The sequence below is a fragment of the Lycorma delicatula genome, chromosome 1 (genome assembly GCF_047948215.1).
Source record: "Lycorma delicatula isolate Av1 chromosome 1, ASM4794821v1, whole genome shotgun sequence".
Classification (NCBI taxonomy): domain Eukaryota; kingdom Metazoa; phylum Arthropoda; class Insecta; order Hemiptera; family Fulgoridae; genus Lycorma; species Lycorma delicatula.
Window position 1 is genome coordinate 174,054,292 of NC_134455.1, and position 25,237 is coordinate 174,079,528.

Consider the following 25,237-nt stretch of genomic DNA (forward strand, 5'->3'; position numbering starts at 1 on the left):
GATGGTGTGACAAACCTCTTACAATCTTAACGAGTGGCTAGTTACGCATATTTGGAAACATGAAATAGGCCCTATTGAACGGCAATATACTCCAATCTAGAAATCGATGCAATCAGAAATGGTTTGAACATGTAGGATGACAATTAAAAAGAAAACAAAATTAAAAAAATGTTATTATGCTACATTAAATATTAAATTAACTTTGGAGGTTATGTAAAACAGTAAATTAGTGTACTCTAGTGTACTAGAGTAAATTATACATTTTCATAATTATTTCATGTTAGTCCTGCTAACCTTTTGACTGCAGTTAAAATTTTATTTTAATATATTTTTAAATCTTAATTATGAGATCACTAGCGTATTACTTTTCTGTGTAATTCATTTTTGGTTTGTGTCAGTCTGGTTTTAATCGACTTCACAAAATAAGGTTCTCAATTCGATCTACCCCTATCTGTCTCACTTCATAAGCTCTATTTTTTTATTAAATCGAATACTTTAAATGATTATTTTTTTATTTTGTGGAGGGTTCACTCTAGTAATCCCTTTTTTAGTTTTCCCAGTTAAATGTAAGTGATAAATTTTTTAAACATATAATAAAACTCATTTAAAGATGTCTTTAATTTTTTTTTTATCGTTTGTAGCGACAAACAAAAAAGAACTTAGTACTGGATTGTTGTAGAGCGAAGATATATGGCTTGTTATAACTGTGAAAAATATGTAGAAAATTGACGGTAAAATATATATTTCTATTGCTGTATTAGAAAGTGTCTTACTTTTGCTCATTACCTCCATCTTTATTTTGCTTTATGTATAGATTTTTCTTATTATTTAAAACAATGTCTAATCTGTGCATTTCTTGAGAAAATCTATTGTATACCGGAAAAAGCCTTTATAAACAGTAATGTTTCTTCGATTTTGCTTTACTTTTAAAGTCAACTCCGAATTAAACATTTTTCTGTTGTTTTAATATAACAGCACCTTCGAAGAGTCGAAGTGTAAAAAAGAAATTAAATGTGTTCTTTTATTTAACTTTAGTACTTTTTTCATCAGTTCTATTATTTTTTTATACAAATTCTTTATTCGTAGTTTATAATGTTAAGATGTAAACAAAAACTATCTGCAACTTTAACTGCATTAAGCACTTTAACTTTTTTACGATTTATTTTTTTGTCTTCTTTCATTATTTTCATTCTAGTCTTTACCTTTAAACTGAACTGTTTTGCTAGCAAGATTCATTCTCTGACTCATTAATCTATAAAATTCCGTAAATTCAATTTTTTTCATTATTTGCACTGTAATACAGTGTTTTTACGGATAGTGCCTTATGGAGTGACTAATAAAATTGAAATGAAAATTTGTTCAAATGATGTTTTTTGTGAATTGGATTGGGATAATTGAATTCCAATGAGAAAGAATGTCTGAATGAAAAAATGAGTTGAAAATAAAAGGAAATTAACAACTTTTTGTTGTAGCATTTTATCCAAACATAATTGTTATGTCTAGAATAATTTATATACATATTTATATTTAACTGAACAGGTTTCGAACTAAGCGTACAGTACGTGAAAATATATATACACATTATAACTGTTTAAACAATACTGAAAAGGGACTATAGGGTTATTGATAGTATAAGAGTGTAATATGTATAGAGGGAGCAATAAATACAATATACTCTTGCGGATAACAAATGTTGAACATGGTTGAACGATGATTAAGTGATGTAGCTGATATTTTACTAAAGTAAAGCTTTAACTAACAAGCTTAATATACATAGATTTACAAAATGTGAATAAATAATTAGAATGATTAATCAAACTTATCATAATATTAGCAAATTTAATTCGGTTGGGTTAGCTTCACACTCAGTCAGCTGTTATTTAAGTTATTCAGTAATGTTAGAACATTAAGGTTTAAGTAAAGTTTAAGTTGATTACTTTTAACTTCATTTGAACTCACTTTGTTCGTTAAAGTTCTATTAACTCTTTGGAGAATATCAGCCACTGAAACTGGACAAGACCGATCAACGTAATTATTTTGGCTTAGTTGTTGTGAACGTTTATATTTATAAGATAAAAATAAATGTTAAAAAATTGAAATGTTTACCTTTTACCACAAAAGAATAATTAATTAAATTGTAAATAAACTGCTGAAATTAATAAATGTTAAATTGAAAAAGACGATTGTATTAAGTTTTGTAAATAAGATTATTACAAATAAAATATGACAATTACATTTTTACTTCCTTGTACGAAATAAACGAAGTATTGTGATCCGAAAAATTTCGATTTTCAAATTTTGACGGAAATATCCATTTTGATCATCCCTGAATCCATTTTGACTAGTTTCGGCGTGACGTCTATACGTAAGTATGTAAGTATGTATGTTTGTTTGTACCTGTGTATCTCGCTTAACTCAAAAACGATTTACCGTAGGATGATGAACTTCTGGATTTAGCACTGTTGTAATATCTAGTTGTGCACCCCCCCTTTTGATTGCAATCGACTGAAACAGAAGTGTCAAAAACGCCCAAAATCCTAATTTATTTTTTGGATTTTTGTCTTTTTTCTTAACTGCAGTAATAATCTCTCATTGAGAGCTTTTCAACGATATATCATAACTTACTTACTGACTTATTTTCATTGGTTTCAGAGTTATAGCCTAATTAAATTTTAATTAATGAAATATTAGGATCATAGAAGGGGAAGTTTAGAACATCGGTTCTAAACAGAATATATCTTCTTTTTTAAGTTTTATTTTATTAATTTAAATGTATTAATTTATTAATAATTATTAACCTCTGATTGTAAAAACGTTTTACGATAATTAATAATTCAATAATAATAATAAAAATAAAATAGGAAAAAATATCAGATTTTGTAACATGAAATAAAATGTGTATATGTAATTTAATAGACGTACAAGGGAGTCGTATGGTGCCTACGTCAGATTTTTTTTAATTTTTGAGAAGTATTAGAATCACAAGTAACTTAAATAGTAGAAAATATTTATGAATATTTTATTAAATTAAATTATATATTTAACAAAATAATAATATTCTAATCTGAGTCCCAAAAACACAATATTGATAAAGCTATGTATTATATTTATTGTTCTACATAATACTCCTTTCAGCACAATTAAATGAAGTTAGAAAACATCAATGTAAATGAGTGTTAGTAAAAAAGGTAATGTTTCAAAGTCGAGAGTTCTAAGGTTCAAATCCTAGTAAAGTCAGTTTCTTTTATACGAATTTGAATACTAGATCGTGGATTCCGGTGTACCTTGGTGGTTGGGTTTCAATTAATCACACATCTCAGTAATGGTCACCCTGAAATTGTACAAGACCTACGCATCATTTACATTCATAGATATCATCCTCATTCATCCTCTGAAGTAATATCTCACGGTAGTTCTGGCGGCCAAACAGAAAGAAAAGAAACTGATCTCTGTTGAATTGTTTACACTAACTGTTAAACTGTTTAAGTAATTCCAGGGTTTTAATGTTTTAACACCAGAGATTTTAAAGTATTTTATACTTTAAAAGAGATTTTAAAGTATTTTATACTTTAAAATCTCTGGTGTTACGGTGGTAGTAAAATACTTTATTTACGGGGAATTTCTTAGCAACGTAAAACTTGTATGTATAAAAAAGAGTTTATATAGATTTTTTTATTTCGCAGAAAATACAAGGTTCTCTGAGAAATAAAATCATTTATAACACATTTAGTTTTTTAAACAATGAAGAAATGTTATTGATTCAATAATCTGTTAGATATTTGTTTTATTTATTTATTTGTATGGTAAGGAAAGTTGATCCTATTAACTGCCGAACATAAAGACACGCTATTTTTTTCTAGCTAAACCCTTTATTTCATCTATTACTAGCAGACCCGTCACTCCTTCGCTATTGTTAAATTTTAGTATATATATATCGATTAAATGAGCATGAAAGTTTGAAAAAACATTTAAAAAGTGGAAATAGGAACTTCACAAAATATAACCTTTCCCTTTTTCCTTTCCCCCTTTTTCCATATTTCCCTTTTCAAATTTTACTCTTTCTCCCGTTTTCCCGCGCGTAAATCTAAATCGGTCCAGTAGATTTTAAGTTTATAGCGGACACACATTCGAACACTGCCTATTAGATATATAGAAGAAGAAAGTCTGTTTGTATATTTGTTTCTAAATATCTCGACACCGGCGCCTAGCTGGTATAATTTTTGCAGAAGTATTATTTATTTTCAACATATATATATATATATATATATTCTGAATATGAGCCAAATAGGACCATTAATACAATTTTTCCAAATATTTCGACCCCAGCACTAACTAGCGGGTCCAAACTAATTCAGAAAACTGTGTGGGCGTGCGCACAATAACTCACCGAAGTTTCAAATGGTGTAGGAACACCATTCGGGACAACAATACGGGACAAACAAACAAACAATCATTCATTTATATATTATATATATATATATAAAATTATGCATATAACGCAAGAAATATTTTCGTATCAATAAATCAATTATCGCTCAGGAATAAAATGGTTTGTTTACTCACCTTTGGCAAAAAGCATACAAAAGATGACATTTTCTGAAGAATATAAGACATGAACTATTTATATTAAAATTTATTAAACTAAAGTAGTACAGTTACAAATAAACTATTTTAATTTTGTTTTTTATAAGAAAAATTATTTAATCTCTTTGATGCGAATGTAATTATTGAAAAGATTTTGAACGTAGGTGCACTTTACATTTTATACACAAAGAAATTGTATGGTTTTTGCTTAGTTTCTTACATCTTCTTCTAGCTTTTTTTCACATGCTCTGAAATAACGTACCCTATTTGATCATAACGAACATCTGTGCACACTGTGTTTTGACGGACGACCCTTGGTTGCCATTGGCGATGAACGAAAATTATTTTTATTTTTTCTTCATTTCCAGCAATGCTTCGTGGTATTTTAATTATTTAATAGAATCGACAGCATTTATAAACAATGGTCAATTTTTTCCACGCACTCGAGTTCTATAATTTCCAATATTCAATATCATACGAATCATACCATCCTTATATATGGAGTGAACGTTACCTCCCCTTTTGATTGCAATCGACTGAAACAGAAGTGTCCAAAACGCCCAAAATCCAAATTTTTTTTTGGATTTTGGGCTTTTTCTTAACTGCAGTAATAATCTCTTATTGAGAGCTTTTCAACGATATTTAATTACTTACTTACTTACTTATTTTCATTGGTTCCAGAGTTATAGCTTAATTAAATTTTAATTAATGAAATATTAGGATCTTAGAAGGGGAAGGCACATCGATTCTAAACAGACTATATCTTCTTTTTTTAAGTTTTTTTTTATTAATTTAAATATGTTGATTTATTAATAATTATTAACCTCTGATTGTAAAAACGTTTTACGATAATTAATAATTCATAATATAAATTGGTACAAATGCCCTTCTGAACTTTAAAAACACCAAAGCATAAATACAACAAACCTACTTGTTTTTTCCGTAATAAACATTTTTTCTGAATGCCTACCAAAGTATGGCACCATTTCGTCATCAATAGATAAATTAAGAGAAAAACACCAAATTGTAAATTCCGTTTGTTGACAAATGTAGATACTGGATATTTTATAAAATAACGACAGCAATAAAATAGTAAAATGATAGACAAAACAAAGATTTAACGACTTAAACATAAAAATAGTACAACGCGGGATTGCAGTTATTGTATGTAGTGTAAGAATAACATATTGCTAGCCTAGAGTTTGATTTACCACTCCATAAGCCAAATGTCCGTAATCGCAGCATTAATTTTAACAACCAGCATTCATTATCATTTTCAAAATAAATAATTTTCATGAACTGATAAATAAAAAAAATACTTAAATAAGCAATTAAAATGGAAATATTATTTTAACAAGCTTTTCGCGATAATTATATACCTTATACGGAAGGGGTTACACAATCTCGTAAAATACAGTAAGTTGATATCAAATAAACTTGCTAATAAAAACCTATAACCGTATAATTTTTTTTGTGATTACAACACCTAAAAAAATAAAGGTAAGTAATAAAAAGTGCGAAACATTTAGTAGAAATAAAAAAAAAAATGTTCACAAAAAGGATCGTTTACGCACTATTGGAGGTTAATCGGTTAATTAAAGGCAACGATACATACAGAGGGCCCCACAAAATGATCCAACACTTGTTTTGGCAATAATTATTTACGTTAGGAATTATTGATGCGTTTATTGATATGTTGGCAGAAGTGTCAGCAGTTCTTAGTCTCTTCTCTTTCCTAATGCGCTGTTTATGTATCGTTCCAAAATGGCTGACAAAGAAAGACTGACTGTTGAACAGCCCGTAAAGACTGTTGTTTTTAATGAAACGAAAAGTGCGGGCTTACAGAAAGATGGTTTCATGCACATTTTCAAACTCGGTGGTCGCTTTCATATAAAAAAATACGTAGATTTTACGAAAATTTTTATAGTGATGGATAAGTATTTGAGAATAAGCACGAATGGCCTCCCGACAATTGTTCTCCACAGAATGTCGAAGATGTCAGAGCAGCGTTGCTGAGGTGCCCAACTTGAGATTTCTAGGCGATCTGTGTAGCGAATTTTAAAAACTGATTTGCATTTGTATCCGTACAAAATAACAGTGTTGCCAAAATTAACAGTCGACAATAAACGTCAAAAAATGGCATTCGCTGAACGAACATAATATACACATCAATAAAGCAAATAAAGATTCTTGTGGTAAGTCTGCAGCAAGCAAAAGTGCATTCATGCAGAATGGAGAGAGGTTAGAAAATGTGAAATCGCATGTTTGGGGAATAAAACTACGGCAAATGTTAGACCAAAGAATAAATTGATAAGTCGCATAAGCCTGGCCAAGAATGGATTTAATAAAAGAAGGGATTTTTTCACTTTTAATAAACTTAATAAAGACCTTAGAGAAAGATTTCTAAAGACCTTGGTGGGAAGGGTGTTTTTGTACGAAAATGGGACGTAGAAAATGAGGGTGGAAAAGGAAAGGAGGACTGAAGCTTTTGAAACATGGTGCTGCCGCAGATTGATGAAAGACCTACGGGTGGATTGAGAGAGTCCAATAAGGCTGTGTTAAGAGGGTTCGAGTGGCTAAGCCCTGTTTCTTAAATATATTCAAGCAAAGAAATGACAAATAAGTTGTCCTTTTAACAAGGCATGATGGGTTAATTAAAACAATAGTAGAAGATCGGCGCCCGTTTGAGCGCATAGGTTGTATATGAATACAGCACTTGTCCAAAATGTAAGGTGTGCCCAGCGGAGAGCGTTAATTGTGCGCACTGATGTTTTTAAAGCAACCTCCTACGAGGCTACCATCGTATTGGGGAAGGCTCTCCCAATCGTTTTAGTGGTGAAAGTTTGGGCAGCCTGTGGAAGTTGCGAAGAGGCAGGGAGGCCGAGGTATTTGGGATGCGGTTTCGGGCCGGAACGGTGATCCAATGCACCGGTTCTAAATTTCGAGCAGTTGGCCATCTCCCGTCTGCGTAGGAGGCTTTATAGCCTTGCGATGGATGAATGGAAACAAGAATGACTAAGAGAATGTCCTTGTATAGATTTATACAGGACTAGAGGGGATGGTATGCGTCTTGTTTGTTTTTAATGGCAAAGGGTGCCAGATGCTCTTCAACCATGCGAACTTGAACCAATATTTGTTTCGGTTCTGCCTGGCAGCTGATGAGCTGTGCGTCTGTAGAGAGGTCCAGTCGAACGAACACATGATGTTCGACTGCCCATTTTTGGGGGGGGGGGGGGCCAGAACTCAGGCCACCCTGGAACTTAGAGGTTAAGGGTAAAATTGGCCACTCATGAGCGGTGAGAGCCTCATTGTCGTACCGTGTGGGTGTTCCTTGATGTTGTTACGTTGTTTAATCGTCATCAATAGTTTTTCGGAGAAAAATATCTCCTATCGTACTGCTGTGAGAAGCAACCCGAGAGTGATGGCTGGCGACCAGCCAATAAAGCTCCAAGCGCTTTAATATGGTGGACAGGTACTTGCTGGCATTCAGCGACCTCGAATTGATGTCTTGACGATGTAAATTAATCTATTGAGTGTCATATTTATTTTATTAGTTGATGGGGTGCGCCTACTCCTTTTTTTTAAAGTAATATATGGCAAGTGAGCGGTAGAACACAAATCAGGTAGTGTCACGCTTAGTTCGCTCACGCAATTAGGTTAGCTCAATGAGCTAGTTAGGATGGGTCGCTAAATTGTTTCGAGGCTCAGTAGCCGTTTGTGGCACAGACGTTCGGTCTTATGCTTTAGGCCGATCGAATGGTTGGTGGCGGGAGAAATGCCATGCAAGCCAACAATAGAAGATACTGTAGAAGGGAAAACGCTAGAGGTAGGCCAAATATCTATCAGATTATCATTCACATAATCTAACAAGATAATCTGATTATATATTAGATAATCTGATAGTACACCGATCAGATTATGGGTAATATGGATTGTGGAACTTTCATTTGAAGGAACTTTCGAAGAATCATTTCGAAGAATCAGGAGATCAGCTGCAAAGCAATCCTAGGAATGACAACAAAAGAAGAAGAAGAGATGTTTATAATTACTTTTAAAATAAAATATAAATTTAGTTCATAATCGTTTAACAACGAGACATGTGTATGATATTACTATTATTAACATAATTATTTAATTAAAATTATCTCATAACCGTTAATTATCATCATAAGTATTATATATTTTTAGTACAGGAAATAAAACTAGTATTGAAAAAGTGAAAAATGGAAAAATAACAATTTGAAAAGAAGTAGTTTGGGTGAATTTTGTTAATGTTTTGAACGAAAGAAATACAGAAGGCTAGACTGCAAATGAGTTTTCAGAAAATGAAAGCTGATATAAAAACAATAGCTTGATTAACAATTTGCTTTATTAAGGAAAGAAGGTTAAAATATGATTGGGTTACCAGAGAGGTTTATAAAAAATCTCATAATAAAAACAAATACAAGAAAATAAAGCATGAAGAAGGAATGAGACTAAAGAAAATTAATTAATGATAGTAAAGTTTGTAAAAATCTAAAGAAGGAACATCAAACAAATTTTCAAACGTAGAAGATTTTAAAGAAAAATATATTAATAACCAATAAATAATGCATAAAAACTGATAACACAGACAATGTGGAGGAAAAATTGCAGACACTAAAATATTTGCCATTATAGAAAACTAACTGTTATATAAAAAAGAAGAGATACTTAAAAGATAAAAGGAATAAATAGAAGCACTATCTCCCTAGAGAAAATTAGGGTAAAATAGCAAAGGATAAGTAAGAGAAAGTCACAGAATCGAAAATTATATATTAGCTGAAAAGTTAAAAAATGAATAAGCTGTCAGGTAAAATTAGTAAGCATTAGCTGTGATATTTTTACTGATGAAAGGTGTTTTAAATTTGGGTACCTTTACGTAGAACAGTAAGACACAACATTAACTCTAAACCCCGAAAAGCATGGTGTTTTTTTTTTTTCCCCTACTCACCCCGACCGGATATCCAATTAAGTATACTCAGTCGGGGAGAGTGTCCTTTTACTCTCAAAGGAGGCGTCCCCCACCCGACGGCTATACGTCCGGCACGGCAGATTGGCCTCCCCGGTCTCGGATTTTTTGTTTTACATTGCCTGCCTCTAATCCCCCGCTTTAGAGCCAAGGTCCGGCTATGCCGTCCCCCAGCGCCTCAGCAGGGAACCGGGACTCGGTCTTTACGCCTTTGGCCTCTAATCGACAGCGCCGACCCCACAAAGAGCCTAGGCTCCCGCAGGGACGACCCCGCCGACCGGGACTTGGTTTTTTATTTTAACCCAAACTCAAATTCCCCTGGAGTTCACCCCCTTCTCAGGTACCCGCACACCAAGGCGTACAGGCCCCCCATGGAGTGACTGTCCGCCCTACCCTACTGTTTATACTCCCATTCTTCTGTCTTCATCCTCTTTGGCCCGCAGGACCTCCCCGGCGAACCTGCGGAACCATTCCCAGAACTCATTGTTGTACCCCAACCAGTTTATGAGATTTTCTGGTGTAAGACCATTAATTACTATTTGACCTCTGTTAACGGCCCATCTTGGACATATGGACAACGTATGTTCGGCATCGTCGTTCTCTGGACAATAGATGCACTGCGGGGTGGCTCTCTTCCCGATCCTATACAGATACTGACCGAAAGAGCCGTGCCCCGTCAGTAATTGTGTCATGTAAAAATTGACATCTCCGACTCTATTGTTATTCCAGGTTTTAATATTAGGGATTAGGCGTCTGGTCCATTCTCCCACTCTGGACCCTGTCCACTCTTCTTGCCATTCTTGTTCTATAATCCCTTCCATCTCTTCTTTCGACATACCGCTGTGTCTGAGGGTTCTGGCTTTTATCTGAAGGTCTATGGGTAGGACCCCGGTCAGTACGCACAGCGCGTAATACGATACCGTACAGTAACTAGCAGCTACACGCAGCAATGCCAGTCTATGGACACTTCTCAACTTCTTTTTATTTCGCTGTATGTTCATTGCCGCCCCCCATATGGGAGCCGCATACAGTACCGTCGAAGTGATAGCCGCGGTTATCAATCTTCGAATAACCATTTTAGGTGTGCCGTGGTTTTGAAATAATCCTGTTAATCCCTTTACAGCAGGAGTAACTTTCCCACAAATCATATCAATATGCTTGCTGAACCTTAAACTTTTGTCCAGAAGTACCCCCAAGTATTTTGTTTCTTTTACTTCATCAATTTTCTGTCCTCTGATATTTAGATTCACACTTCTTAATGGTCTTCTACCCGAGAGGACCAGGCAACAGGATTTATTAGGAGCTATTTCTAATTTGTTATCCTCCATCCATTCATCTATTGTTCTAAGCGCTTGGTTTGCCTTGTTCTCCAGTTCATTAATATTTCTGTCTTCTACTAATATTGCGATAACATCCGCGTATCCTACTATCGATACCCCTTTGGGGTAGTTCAGCCTGAAAATTTTATCATAGAAAACATTCCATAAGGTTGGGCCAAGGACAGATCCCTGCGGCACCCCTCCGAATACCTGAAATATGGCTTTCCTTTCTAGGGTTTTGACCTCTATGAACCTATTTTGCAGATATTGATCTATCTGATTTACTAAGTATTTACTTATTTACATGGCTTGAAGCGCCTCAATGATGGCTGTCCAGCGGACCGTACCAAATGCGTTTCTAACATCAAGCATTATGATCATGGGGATTTTTCTAGTCCTCCATGTACCGCTTCTGCAATTTAATGCCCAGTTTTTTACCTTCTCGACTGCGGTCACCGTGGACCGTCCCTTTCTAAATCCGTATTGTTCCGGATGTAGACATTGTTTTTCCTCTATTTCCTCTCTAAGTCTATTTTCTAACAACCTTTCAACTACTTTTCCCATATTACTTATGAGCGTAATCGGTCTATATGCTGTGTTCTCTTGAATTTGTCCTGCCTTTGGGAGGAAGACTGTTCTTGCTTCCTTCCAGCATTCAGGGAAGCTTCTATTTTGTAGGCTGTAGCTGGCTACATCGACTATTTGCCAAGGTACGATCCTAGCTGTTATCTTAATGATGGCCGCTGGGATTCCATCTGGGCCGGGGCTTTTCTTATTTTTTAATTTATTTATAGCTTCCATGACCTCTTTTTGTGTAAATCTTCCTCCCTGGCATTCTATCACCTCTCTATTATATTGCTCCTCCGTTCTGGGGAATAACTTTCTGATCTGCAACACAGCCGTTTCTTCATTCAGTGTCGGGGCTTGTCTCCCAAGCCGCTTGGTTACTATTTTGAAAGCCCTTCCCCACGGATCAGCATTCAACTCCTCGCATAGTTCTAACCATTTCCTTCTTTTGGCCTGCTTTATGAGGAAGTTAAGCGTCTTTCTCGCTTGCCTATATTGCTCTGTCGCAATGTTACATCCTATTTCCGAACCAACTCTAGCTCGCAACCTCTGGGCCGTCCTCTTGTGTCTTTGCATAATTCTACGCTGTTCCTCTATCTCCCTGGACCACCAGTAGACCATATTATGTTTAATATTATTTCTCCTCGGTATGTTCGTCATCTCTTCTTTAACTATATTTTGGAATATTTCAGGTGTTATCTGAGTACTTCTATTTGCCGCATTATTAGCTATTCTATATATCTGTTGATCAGACAGTCTGATATTGTTATTTATCTGTCTTATTTCTGGCCGTTGCTCTCTGAAGTTAACAAAGATGGCTCTGTGATCGCTGGCTGTTTCGTCATTAAAAACCATGAAATCAGCTGCATCAGTGCGCATCCTTCCATCAATTATAACTAAATACAGGACCGATTGATGCCCTCTTGCTTGGTAGGTGGCTGTTCCGTCATTAATACATGTCATTCCTGTCGCTGCCAGCAATTCCTCCAGGAGTTTTCCTCTAGCTTTCGAGGAGACCGCTCCAGCTAGAACAGTCCTGCAGTTAAAGTCTCCAAGGACTACAATTCTCTTCCGAGCTCGTATAATGACATGTTGGAGGTCAAGGAGTCTGTTCTTAAGAGATTCCCTGCTGCAGTTAGGGCTGATATATACACCTATTATAATCTTATCGCTTACCTCAACAGCAATGAGTCCGTCACCTCTACCATACAGATCATAATCCACATTTCCAACGATCTTTCTAATTGCCACATCACCATTCCCATCGGTCAGCCACTGTTCTCTGGCCGCCGAATACACATTAGGTTCGGTGGCCACCAGGAAGTCCGCTTCGTATCTAGCTGCTATTTCTATGCTCAAATCACTAGAGAGTAGGCTCCTGTTAATATTAACTAGTATTACTTTAGTCATGACCTTTGTTACAGCACGGGTTCCCGGTCCTATGTGAAGTGGCTCCACAGTCCAGGCATATGGTCGCCTCCTTGCAATCTTTAATTTCATGGCCGGGTTTACCACAGTTGAAGCAGAGGTTTGAACGGTCCTGGCCTCTGCACTCTCTTTTGCTGTGACCGACATCCCAGCATCGATAACATTTCTCTATATCCGTCCGGATGTAGGCCCTGCAACTCACCCACCCTACTCTCAGCCTTGCTGCAATTAATTTCGTTGCATTCCTTTGACTTGTGACCACCGTGGCATTTTTTTGTGTTTCCAAATGCCTCCCTTAGTGATGTGACCTGAAAGTTTTCTCCTTGTCCTAGTACCTTCTCTACTGCTTCCTTGACCTCTCCCTCAGTAGTGTCGCCTAGCATGTCTTTTACATGAACGACTGTTCTGCGGTCTCCTCTTGTTCTTATATCCACCTGGAGATCCTCTGCTCTGTTCTTCAGCAGGGAGGAAAACTCCCCCGCCTTCTGCGCCACACTAATTCGGACCTCTAGTTGTTGATCCCTTCCCTGTTTAATTGATAGTATTTCGCCGGCCTCCTCAACTTTAACCTTTTCTTTCATCGTTTTCAACAGATCGGCATAAGATTTACCGGGGGCCCTTACTACGACCGTTTTACTTTCAACGACCGGGGGGGGTTCCCCTTCTTGTTGATACCGACCTCGACCTTGCCCTCCCTTGTTCGCTCAGGCTGGGGAGTAACATCCTCGGCAAGGTCTTACCCTTCCTCATCATGTATATTACTATTTTTCTCACTATGATGCCCGCTGGACCACTGGGAACCACAAAGACAGCTGACTCCAGCTTACCTACAGCTCTTCGTAAGGCCTTTATAATATGAGAGGCCATATCTCCTTCTCTAGAGTCATAGATTACCGTTTACCTAGTTCCGGTATTTGTGATCTTTCCATCTTCGAGGATGGTGGAGTCTTGTAAGATCATTGCCCCAGGTGCCGTCCCAGCATACCGGCTGGATGGATTTAATCCATTCAAATCGATGAAAAAACAGCTCTCATCTCCTGGTCTTAGATCTTTCTCCTGGGTCAGCCTGTTCATTACCCACGTTGACCATCGTGTGGGTAATCTGTCTATCAGTTGTTCATCTGTCAGCTCTACATCTAGAATATCTGACATCTCGTTCCTGCCATGACTTTCGGTTTGCGTACTTTGGTCAACTGTGTCTGGAGTCGCATCATTTATTCGTTGTAAATCTTTATAAATTTCTGTCAGCTCCCTCTCATGAGCCTTGATTGCCGTTACACTGGCCTTGCCAGTTAGTTGCCTAAGCTGTAATAGTGCATTACCCAGCCTGTACGTAACCTCCTTCAAATTAAGGGGGGCCTCCTCTTCTGGAGGCCCTCTTATGGTGTAACTGCACAGTGTCAGAATTTATAGAAAATTATTTTAACTTGATTTACGGAAAAATTCGTTATACAAATAAAAACCATAAAAAATTTGTTGAAATAAACGAAAAACAAGAAATATTACGCTCAGAACCAAAACCATAGAAAAGCTGTCTATCGGACGTGTTAATGAACTATTTCAGTGACCTATTTTCTGTATATTTTTATTTTATTTATGACTTTAAGGGATTTTATTAGTTTTCAAATTGGCCTTGGGGCTGGGAAGTACTAGACAATATTTAAAACAGCCCGCTGAAGCATTAATATTCTATAATTGGGGTAACGCAGCCAGATAACACTACATAACTTCGAAGTTCAACTGTTTCGACGTTCTGCTCAACAGATCGTCGTAAAAAAAATCTCGACTGTGCTGCTTCCTCTTAGTACAGGGGAATAGTTACGAGTGTGACCGACCAAGAAAATATTTGTAAAAATGTTTGTGAGAAGACGCCTGACAGAAAGGAACTGTAGTCAGTCTGGAGTAAACATGGTGAACCATTGAATGAAGCTGACTGCTCAGAGAATGACAGACGTCTTACTGGACAGACGAAGAGACCAGGAATTTACGCTACCGTAGCCCAGAAACTGACTTACCCTAGTAAAACTCAAGGCATTGTACTGGATGCCATAGGAGATATTCAGATTAGTCCATATATCGTGGCCATTGGTAAACTGGTTACTCCCAAGAATATCTTTTACGCATCTAAGATGTCTATGAGCCGGGTGTGTATCTACCTGACGAACAGTAATCTTGTTAAATAATTACCCATAAGCACAGTAAAGTTAATGTTGGGAACCACCTCCTGGAGGTGTTAACTAAATCAATAGAGTAGTTCTCTCTAACGTGTGACCAGTTATCTCGAATGAGGTATTAGAGAAAGAACTTAAGCGTTCTGGCACCCATCTTGGGTGAGCTATTACCTCCTTGCGTGCTGTTATCCCAGAACCGGGCTATAAACATCTCCGGAGTTTTCGTCACTAGGTATATATATATATATATATATATATACCCTAAAGATCTTATAAAGTTACCAAGCACCATGGACTTAACTTACGATGATTCACAGTACTGGATATATCTCTCGACCGATGCTGTATCCTGCTTACTCTGTAAACAACCATGTGGCGAAAAATTTCAACTTGCACGAGGGTAATCCGTGCGCCTAGGCGCGTCTCCAAGGAGTACAGACCATCAGATTTCAGAGACCGGTTGCCAACTTCCGGATGCACCGAGTAAGGCGCATAAGAGGACACTGTCCATCAACTCCAGTACAGTTGATCAACATGGAGACATTGGGAACGCAGTAGCAGCGCCCACCGATCTATCTAGCCAAAATCCTGTCGGCAAAACAAGAGCCAAGAAGCCAAAAAAAATGATGAACGGCTTGACGCGGACCTGGAACCCCTGGTAGGGACTTGCAAGCCAAGAATAACCCTTATATCCGGAATTACGTAGACTTCAAAAACTTCCTGGAATGCTGCAGGGGTAACTCAGCAGTACTAGAGTTATCACGTTATCAGATTACACATCTAATACGATGGAACTGATACGTATGCTTCGGGAAACATACCTGAAAGTACCAGAAAGGAGTATTAAAAATAGGTTAAAGCGTGTAATAAATAAATTGGCACGTCATGTCTCGACTACTGAGTCAATTGAAGCTGCTAAACTACAAGTATATCTGATGAGGATTATAATGACAGCACAGTCGAGATAAAACAATCATGACTGTTCTGGTTGAAAGATTATTTTTAAATTTTAACTAGGATTTTTAAACTTTGACTTTAATAAATTAATTTTAACTCCTGCTGATGGCTTGCAAGTAAGTCGTAAGTTCTGAAGAACGTCTCAATGTGCTGGCAAGGTGGATTGGATTATATTAATTGTTAATTTATTTAACATATCAGCGGTACCATGTTTGAGAAATTAATAAAGTCGAAGCTAGAGTTATCACGAGATTACACATCTAATACGATGGAACTGATACATACGCTTCGGGAAACGTACCTTCTTTCTGGTAAGAAAGAAGTATTAAAAATAGGTTCACGCGTGTAATAAATAAATTGATCTTGTAAAATTAAATTTAATGAAAATAAATAATTATATAATAAACTAGAGTCAGATTTGGGGAACTGACTTGTGAATTATGTTTTTTGTGCGTAATTATGAATGAGTGAGAAACCTTATCTTATTTCTAACTTTTCTGGGCTTAAAGTATTTTACCTTTTTACTTCCTTGTACGAAGAAAAAAAGTATTGAAATCATGAAAAATTTCGGTTTTCAGATTTCAACGGAAATATCCATTTTGACTATCCCTGAATCTAGTTTAACTACTTTCGGCGTGATTCAAGTCCAAAATAAATAAAAAATTGGATTTTGGCCTTTTTATTAATTGCAGTATAAAGCCCTCATTGAGAGATTTTCAATGATATATCATAAGTGATACTTATTTTCATTGGTTCCAAAATTATTGCCAAATAAAATTTTAATTAATGAAATATTTGGATCTTACAAGGGGAAGGCACATCCGTTCGAACCCAACTCCATTTCCTTTTTTTTAACATCTTTTTCTTTTTTTTTTAATTTAAATATATTGATTTAATAATAATTATTAACCACTGGTGTAAAAAAAATACAATAAATAATAATTCAATAACAATAAAAAAAATGAAAAAATCAGTAGTTATTAGTGAAATGAAATTTTATGTACTTTTTATTAAAAAAAAAAAAATGTTTATATGTAATTTAATAGCCATACAAGGAAGTCATGTGGTGTCCACATCAGATTTTTTTCTCATAAAAATATTTCAACTAAGTAATTGCTCTCAATAAAAGATAATCTAATATGTTAAATTAGTTATAAATACTTAAGATACTTATATTGAATCACAGAAAAGGCTTTATTTGCATTTTATTGCTAATTCTTATATTTTAACTTCCTCAAATTAAAAATTATTATTTTTTTTTTGATTTAAAACTAATAATTCAATAACAAATTCGGATAAATCATTTTTAATTCTATTGTTTGAATAGTTCTTCAAATAGTAATTCTATTGTTTTTCCACATCAAAAATTTTATTATCTATACAACAATGTGTTTGTTTTAATATTTTTCTACAAACACTCAGTGACACTTTGAGAGGGGTGAAAGAGAAAGAAGAATGTTGTTTTAATAGTAAGTTTACAGTGGGGTGTTCTATTCATCGTTCCTATTTATTTATTTTTTGTTAACATTAGCTTTTTCACAAAAGGATGTTGAAAATTTTTAAATACATATTTAATTAAAAATTTAACGAGAAAATTTTTGATGTGAAAAAACATAAATTTTAAAAATCACAGTGTAATTGTCATCACAAATTCTCTACATAGTTTTTAATATGTCTGTAGAAAAAAAAACACATTTTTTTCACTTTTTTTTTACTTTAATTAAATTACATTTTTAAATTACTTTAATTTTATGAATAATGATTAGGCATAATAAAAGTAACAAACTCTGCCTTAATTTAAAAACACCCTAACTGATCGGTATAATCATTTTTTACGCTTCAACTGAAATTATATTGTCATTATTTTTACAAAGAGGTTGTTAACTTATTTGTATTCAATCCTATAATAAATAATATGCTACAAATTTCTTAGACCATTATGTGGCTTTTTAGTTTTAATTAGTGTTTAACGATATTGATGATAATATAAGATCCTTACAGTGGCAATGCTTGGACGAAAATACTGACATAAAAGAATGCAGATGAATACTATCAAAAGAATCTAGATTGTATACAAAATATAATCTATAAAGAGATCTTTGTCTTTTGTACTGTGTCTACACACCGTACAAAAGACAAAGATTTTTGTAATCGATGAATTATTTAAAATTCAATAAAATAATAAAATAAATTGTACCTATATTGGTTACAGTTAATGCAATCGGAGATCCAAGCAATACCATTTTGAATGAAAAAGAAATTACATTTTTTACTTTTACATTTATATATAAAGTAAGAGGCAGAAATATTACCTTTTTTTTTTTTTTTTCAGGAGAACATCCAGCAGCGATGCAGCATGGTGAACACGGGGCCGCTTCTAAAATAGCATCCTGGTCAGTTACATTAATGATCGCATCTTCCGTTATAATGATCAGCTGACTTCTAGTAGAAGATACAACATGACTTATTTAAATTAATTAGTAAAGCAGAAATAAATTCATATTTGAAATATCTGTTTAAACCGTGTGATGATGTATAAAATTAATTTGCATTCATGTGATACTGGTAACTTAAATGTTTTTATAAGTGCATATAACAGTAAAAGTGAGATATAAAGTGTGATCTTTGTATTAGGAAAAAGGAACATTGTCAATTAACTTTTTGTGTAAAGTGATTAAGGAATGCGAGTTATTTTTTAATTAATAACTCTAAGACTAGTTTTATTGTAAAAGCTGCGGTCAAGAGAATTGACGTGATTTTATAATAAATACATCGTGATCCCAAGTGATCTTAATTCAATTTTAGTGTTAATTTTTAAAGTGCTCGAGAAGTAGATATCAGTAGATTTTAAGAGTTTTGTAAATATTTACGTTATATAAAAGTTTTGTTGTTATGTTATGTAATTCTTGAAAAAATGAATTAGTTTTACGACAACGATCACAAATCATCTTAATTTTATTAGATAATTAGTTACTTCATAATTTTCAAGGAATTAGTAAATAATTCATTGTTATGAAAGTACAGGCACGTCTACAGTGTTAACCTGTTAAAGAAGCCTTTTTTAATATTTCATTTTTAATAGAATTCTGAAAGATCTTAAAAGCGCTTACCCTCTTGTAATTGTTTTGTCCTTCATCTTTCTACGGATTACTTTGAAACTAATTTTAATTTCATAGTACTTTTTATAAGTTATCGATTTAAAGAATCTAATTTTATATAAAAACTTTTTCCACAACCAGTTAAACATACTCAAGGTTTCTCTTTGCTCTGTAATCATGATGAAAATTATATAATTCCCAACTGTTTAAATGAAAGAAATTTATATATATATATATACTAAAACTACGCTCTCTATTTTCATAAACAGTACTACGCTGTAAAATTTGTTTATGAATCTAGATCTCTATGTACTTATATTATGCTCTATGTCTACGCTGTAAATCGTTGAAAATACGTTTTGTTGTTGGTATATTTTATGAAAACCCATGTTGTTGATTTATACTGGTAATAAAAAAAGAAACTATTATTGAATTAATAATAAATTCCCTAATAAATTTAACTGTGACTAACATATGCTTACTTTGTTACCGAGTGGTAGAAAAAGTAATCATGATCACGTAACCGTAAACAGGAAAATGTAAAAGTATATATAGGTCAGGCTCTTAATAAAGCTTGGTTATGAATACTTCTCAAAATTCGTGTATAATTAAAGGTTTAAATTTTAAATGAAAAGAAAAATAATCACTTGATATGACATTAAAAATGGTTCGTTTTTTATTTTTTTTTAAACACAGATTTTTTTTAAACGTGATTTAAATGCTAACCTCAACCTTAATATATAAAAAAAATATATATTTTTTTAAAAAACTTTGTTTGATTTACTATAAATAAAAAAATAGTTTTGAAGCTCAGAATAATGTAAATAAAAATGAATAATGTTTCATTTTCATCATCTTAAATATAATTTTCGTTTGAAAACGGGTTGACTTTCACTTGAGTAAAAATAAAAAAAAAAATGTAATATTATGCGTATCTATCTCTAAATTACATAACCCAATGGTTATAATTACATAATCCAAGTGGTTGCCTCTAAACATACGGTAATCCAAAGGTTGAATGTGTACTTACTTAAAATCTTGAAATATCTCTAATGAAAAAAAAGTAAAAAAAATTCAAATAACGATTTAAGTTTAGTTTTTATATTTTAATATTTCTCGAGCACTTCTACATAATATTATAGTTGCTGTAAATAAATAAATAAGAAAGACATTTTATTTAATCTAATTACATGGTTTTGAATTCACCATCCATTCTTATACAGCTGTGAATTAATAATAGATTACTTATATGTGTTTTTTTGGTTTAATTAAAAAATTTTAATAATTACACATTTATATCTATTTTAAGCTAATAAAATTATTATCTTACAACAGTTTTCCCACCGTTAGTAGATTTTATTTTTTCACCTGAGCACTGTTAAGATTTATTATAATGAAAATAAAAGCATAACTATAATATAGAAGCATTAACTGTTAAAATTTATTAAATGATATATGATAGGTAATTTATAATTTTATTTTTTATTTTTAATTCCTGAAACTTTCTTGGTATCATTAATGATAAAATATAACTAATAAAAAATTATTTCGCATTATTTTATTGTAAATTTGTTTACTTTTGTGTGTGGGTATATATATATATATATATATATATACTGAAAATAAATGACGTAACGCCTTCGTTATTTTCATGGTCGTGTGAATATTAAACATATACAAATATTCATTAAATAAAAAAGAATTAGTCATTTTGCTTTATTAGATTTCTGTTGCAATGGTGACAGAAATATAATGAATTAAAAGGATTAACTTTTGTTTCTTTAATTAATATCTCTAATATCTTAACAACCAATGGGGTTAGATACTCGATCTATAGTTTACAACCTTCCCCGGCATAACACAAATGCATCCTGAAAATTTGAAAACAATAAGTTTGCTGGTTCTCGTGTGATGCTGTTGCAAATAAACAGACAGATCCACAACCATTAGCATTTACGTATAAAATATACTTTGAATATTATATATGTATTTTATTTCATTTAAAGTATTCATAATATTAATGGTTTTCACAGTTTTTCCCAAGTGATTTATTCCCGTTTATTTACAATTTCATAATTATGAGAAACACGGAAATTTTTTCCTTGTAAAATATATAATCCTACCCCGGATATAACCCGGAATATTTATGATACTTGTAAAGAAATGTATGAAACTACTAGTACTGATTTTTATGCTGGAGTTATATTTATTTACCTACATTACTGATGTTTATACAACAAAATAATTTCAATAGTTACTATGATTTTGATAAAGAAGAAATCAACGAATATTAACAAATATTCTGTACTGGAATGACCCAGTTATGCTAATAATTTATCTCGCAATAATAACTGATATACCAAACGTATTATAACTATTGATGGACCATGTTATCATTATATCCTTACTACATATAAATGCCGATATTGAGAATAATCATAAATTTATTTTTTTTAATTCTACTGTGGGGAAAATATAAGTATTTTTATTATTTTCATTGAATTTGCATGGATTTTAAGAAAATATGACCAGAATATATTTAGTTACACTCTTAATTTACATCGATGTTTTAGCGTTAATATTGTGTATATGTATACTCTGGTTTAAATCTCTACTGGAGATGTTGCTTGCAGTTACACAAATTCTTGGCAGCTCTGCCAAGATGTAACGCTAATAGGTTATAGTTTTTTATAGGATAGGGAATTCCATTCTCCCTCAGAAGCAAAATTACATCATACCGGAAAATGATTTATGTAATTTTACTACATAAATGTAAACGGCGTGTTTATTATATCATTAAAACTTTTACTACAGATAATTTCTAATCGATAAGAAATATGTATAAGGTGTTACAAATGCCAATAATATTAAAAAATTTTTTTTAAAGGATAAAATTATTTATTTAAATCTTAAATCAATATAATATAACCATAAATGACATTCATCAAAAGTAAAAAATAAACAAAACGTTTGTAACGTTTTTATAATTTTAATAAAAACTGTAGAGTTAAAACTTGGATAGCTTGGCATAAAATATATAAGATATAGTTTTTATAAATTAAAAAAAATAAAATCCATTTACAACACATTAAATTTATAAAGTGAATAAAAGATACCGTTTAAAATTTGATTGCAAAAGAAATCAAACGGGGGCGGAAGGAAGGGATTAAGAAATTCAGAATCTAAAGCAAAATCAAAACAAAAAACCTAATTGCGAAAAATTCCTCCGTTGTAACAAATTTATCTGAACACATTTATTGACTGGGTAATTTAATTATGACAATTAATTTTCTTGACCTAAAATAATTTAGGGGGTTCAAAAATTTTTTGATTTTTTGATTTTTCCTAATTTGTTATTAACCAGTTATTGGATGTACAACTTTTTTCTTAACCAGTTTTAATTGTTTATAAATTCTTCATAGAAAAAATTCTTTTTTTATTTTAATGTTGTAAAATTTTGTATTAAAATAGATTTTATTGTTTTAATTTATTTCATGTAAATTTCTTTCTTTAGCTTTTATCAACAACAGTTTAATATAATTTTCAGAAAAAATGCGAGTTATTTTTATTTTAATTTCCATATATTTTGATGTTTTGTAGTAATCTTCAAATAATTGCACTGATTATAACGAAAAAAAATTGGCTATAATAATTTGGATTTATAAATTTTGTGGCAAGAGTAATTTTTTTTTAATTTTAGTTAGGTAGTGTTGAAAAAGAAAGACAAAAAAAAAACAATCTAACAATCGAAGTTACTTTTGCGTGATTAGGGCAAACAATATTCTCAGTAATTTAATCCATCATTTGCAATACCTATTAACAAAAAAGGAACCATTTTTCTTAACAAAGATTTTATAAATAAAAATGTACAATTTTCATTGTTATGTTGAGCTTCATATTTTGACCATTTATTGGCTTTCTATATATGTGTATTTTTAAAGTATTGCAAAAGAACCTTTTTCCAGTCTTATTACATCAATTATATTTTTATAATTCTTTCGGAAAAATTATGAAATAGTGTAAGAAAAATAATTACAAAAACGAAAACCAAAGAATAATGCTAATATTATCCAAAAATATCCAAAAATAATCCAAAAATATTTTGTGTGATTGATTTTTAAATGTTCTGTATAAAAATCTTTCTTTAATAATATACGTGTATATTTTTAATACAGAAATTTTAGAATGTATTTTTTTATGTCGTTTTTATTTAAATTCAGTTGGTTGCCTAGACACTGAATTGGTTGAGTTTATTTTCATAAATTAAAAAATTCTGTTTATTTGTTTACAACTCTAATAATAACTGAAATAGATCTTCAATTTTTTATAATAACGCACATTTTTAAAATATGGACTAGGTGAAAACTCCATAATTAAAAAGTTAATAATTTTTAAGATCATCATAAATATATATGTAATGAACAGAACTTCCGTAAATTTGAACATATTATTCATAATTATATATAATTTTGCTGCACTGTTATTAATAATCCTGCCAAAATAAATTATTAAAAATCATTTTATATTCAATTTCTGCGTATTTTTATCTTCATATTTTTATGAATATCAGGGTTGGTTAAAAATGATGTTGAGTAGTATGCTGAAGAATGGATATGATCTACCTTTCTCCTATAGATAAAAAGGATTTAAACTTTATTAATATTGCTGTTTACTTCTTTTATTACACAAATCATTCTCTCTTGTTCACATTTACTTATTTTATGTTCATTAAATTTATTTAAGCGTTCCATGTTTTCTCTTGATCATTTTACACCAAATGTTTGTAGTGGTAAAAACTAATAATATTTTTTAGTAAATCCATATACTAATATTAGCTACTCCATTAGTATCCGTAACGAAGTCTTTATGGGTCTAAATATAAGTTAGACATATTATGATAATTTTCTTAATAAAATATGTATCAATATTCTATTTTTATTTTAAATAGTTATAATATATTCATGTAATATATATATATATATATATATATAAGTTTACACGTAATCATAGTAACAGCAGAACAAAACCATTACAATTTTGTCTTGTTAAATTTATTTATTTTATTTATTTATTTTTAGGAAAAAGACAAAATTTATGTAATGTGTAAACTTTTGTGAATAATTGTTTTTTTTTCATCGCAAAAACAAATAATATAAAACTAAAAGACCAATATATATTTTAATAAAATTCATATGTATTTATTTAAACTTCTAATAACTGTGTCACATACCACTTTTTAATGGTATTAATATCTTTTAAAAATAACTGCCAAAAAATATATGGCATATTGCACTTTTTAGAATTAATAAAACAACTCTAAAATGTTAACAAAAGTAAAATTGCATTAAAAAGAAACTATAAATAAATGCATAAAACAAACTATTAAAAACGCAAATAATATGTCTCCATATTTGGTAGAAATATAATAATAATATACATGCAATTTTTTTTTTCTTTAATTTTTGAAGGAAAGTAATAAAAAAACATAATTTTATTATTTCAATAATTTTTAACGTTATATCAGTCATAAAAATTACTTAAGTTGTTATAAAATGTTGAGTAAAACTGAATGATACGAGTATTTATTAGATCATACTTAACGTACTAGTTAAAATGTACAGAAATTCCTGTCATATATTGTTAAAACATTTACTACCCTTTAAGCACAGGTGTTTACCTTTTTAATCACAGGGCAATGTACCTGAAATATTTTCGGTCCCGTGCATGTAAATAAGTCAGTTTCTTCACCTCCACTAAATCAAATGCCGGTTAAATATGAGCTAATAACTAATTAACTTAGTACTAAATTTTATAAGGTTTCGAAAACATTGTAAGTAAAGAAGGACTGCCTTCTTTATTGCATAAAAACAACTTAAAGATGACAGGCAATTCCTTAGGTTTAATAAAAACACTTTTTCCATTTGTTAATAAAAATAAAAAAATAAATTCCCGAAAACATGAAGGAAAATTAGTTCAGGTAAGTATACAAAGAGTACAGTATTAGTAGTGAAGGTTAAATATTTAAAAAATGTAGGTATCTTGTCTTTAAAAGAGAAATAATAGCTTTCCTAAAAGGACGACAATATATATGATCTATTTATTATTTTATTTTACGGAGTTAAA

At 32.0% G+C, this 25,237-nt stretch overlaps 1 protein-coding gene across 1 annotated transcript in view; it reads left to right on the forward strand.

Moving 5' to 3' along the window:
• The window catches only part of LOC142317711 (zwei Ig domain protein zig-8-like), a 342,158-nt gene extending 322,300 nt beyond the window's left edge, over positions 1–19,858 (forward strand). Inside the window, exon 6 of the mRNA XM_075354258.1 lies at positions 18,349–19,858. Within this exon, the coding sequence (XP_075210373.1) occupies positions 18,349–18,455 (107 nt within the window). The 3' untranslated portion in view covers positions 18,456–19,858. The remainder of the gene's footprint in view (positions 1–18,348) is intronic.
• The last annotated feature ends 5,379 nt before the right edge of the window (positions 19,859–25,237 follow it).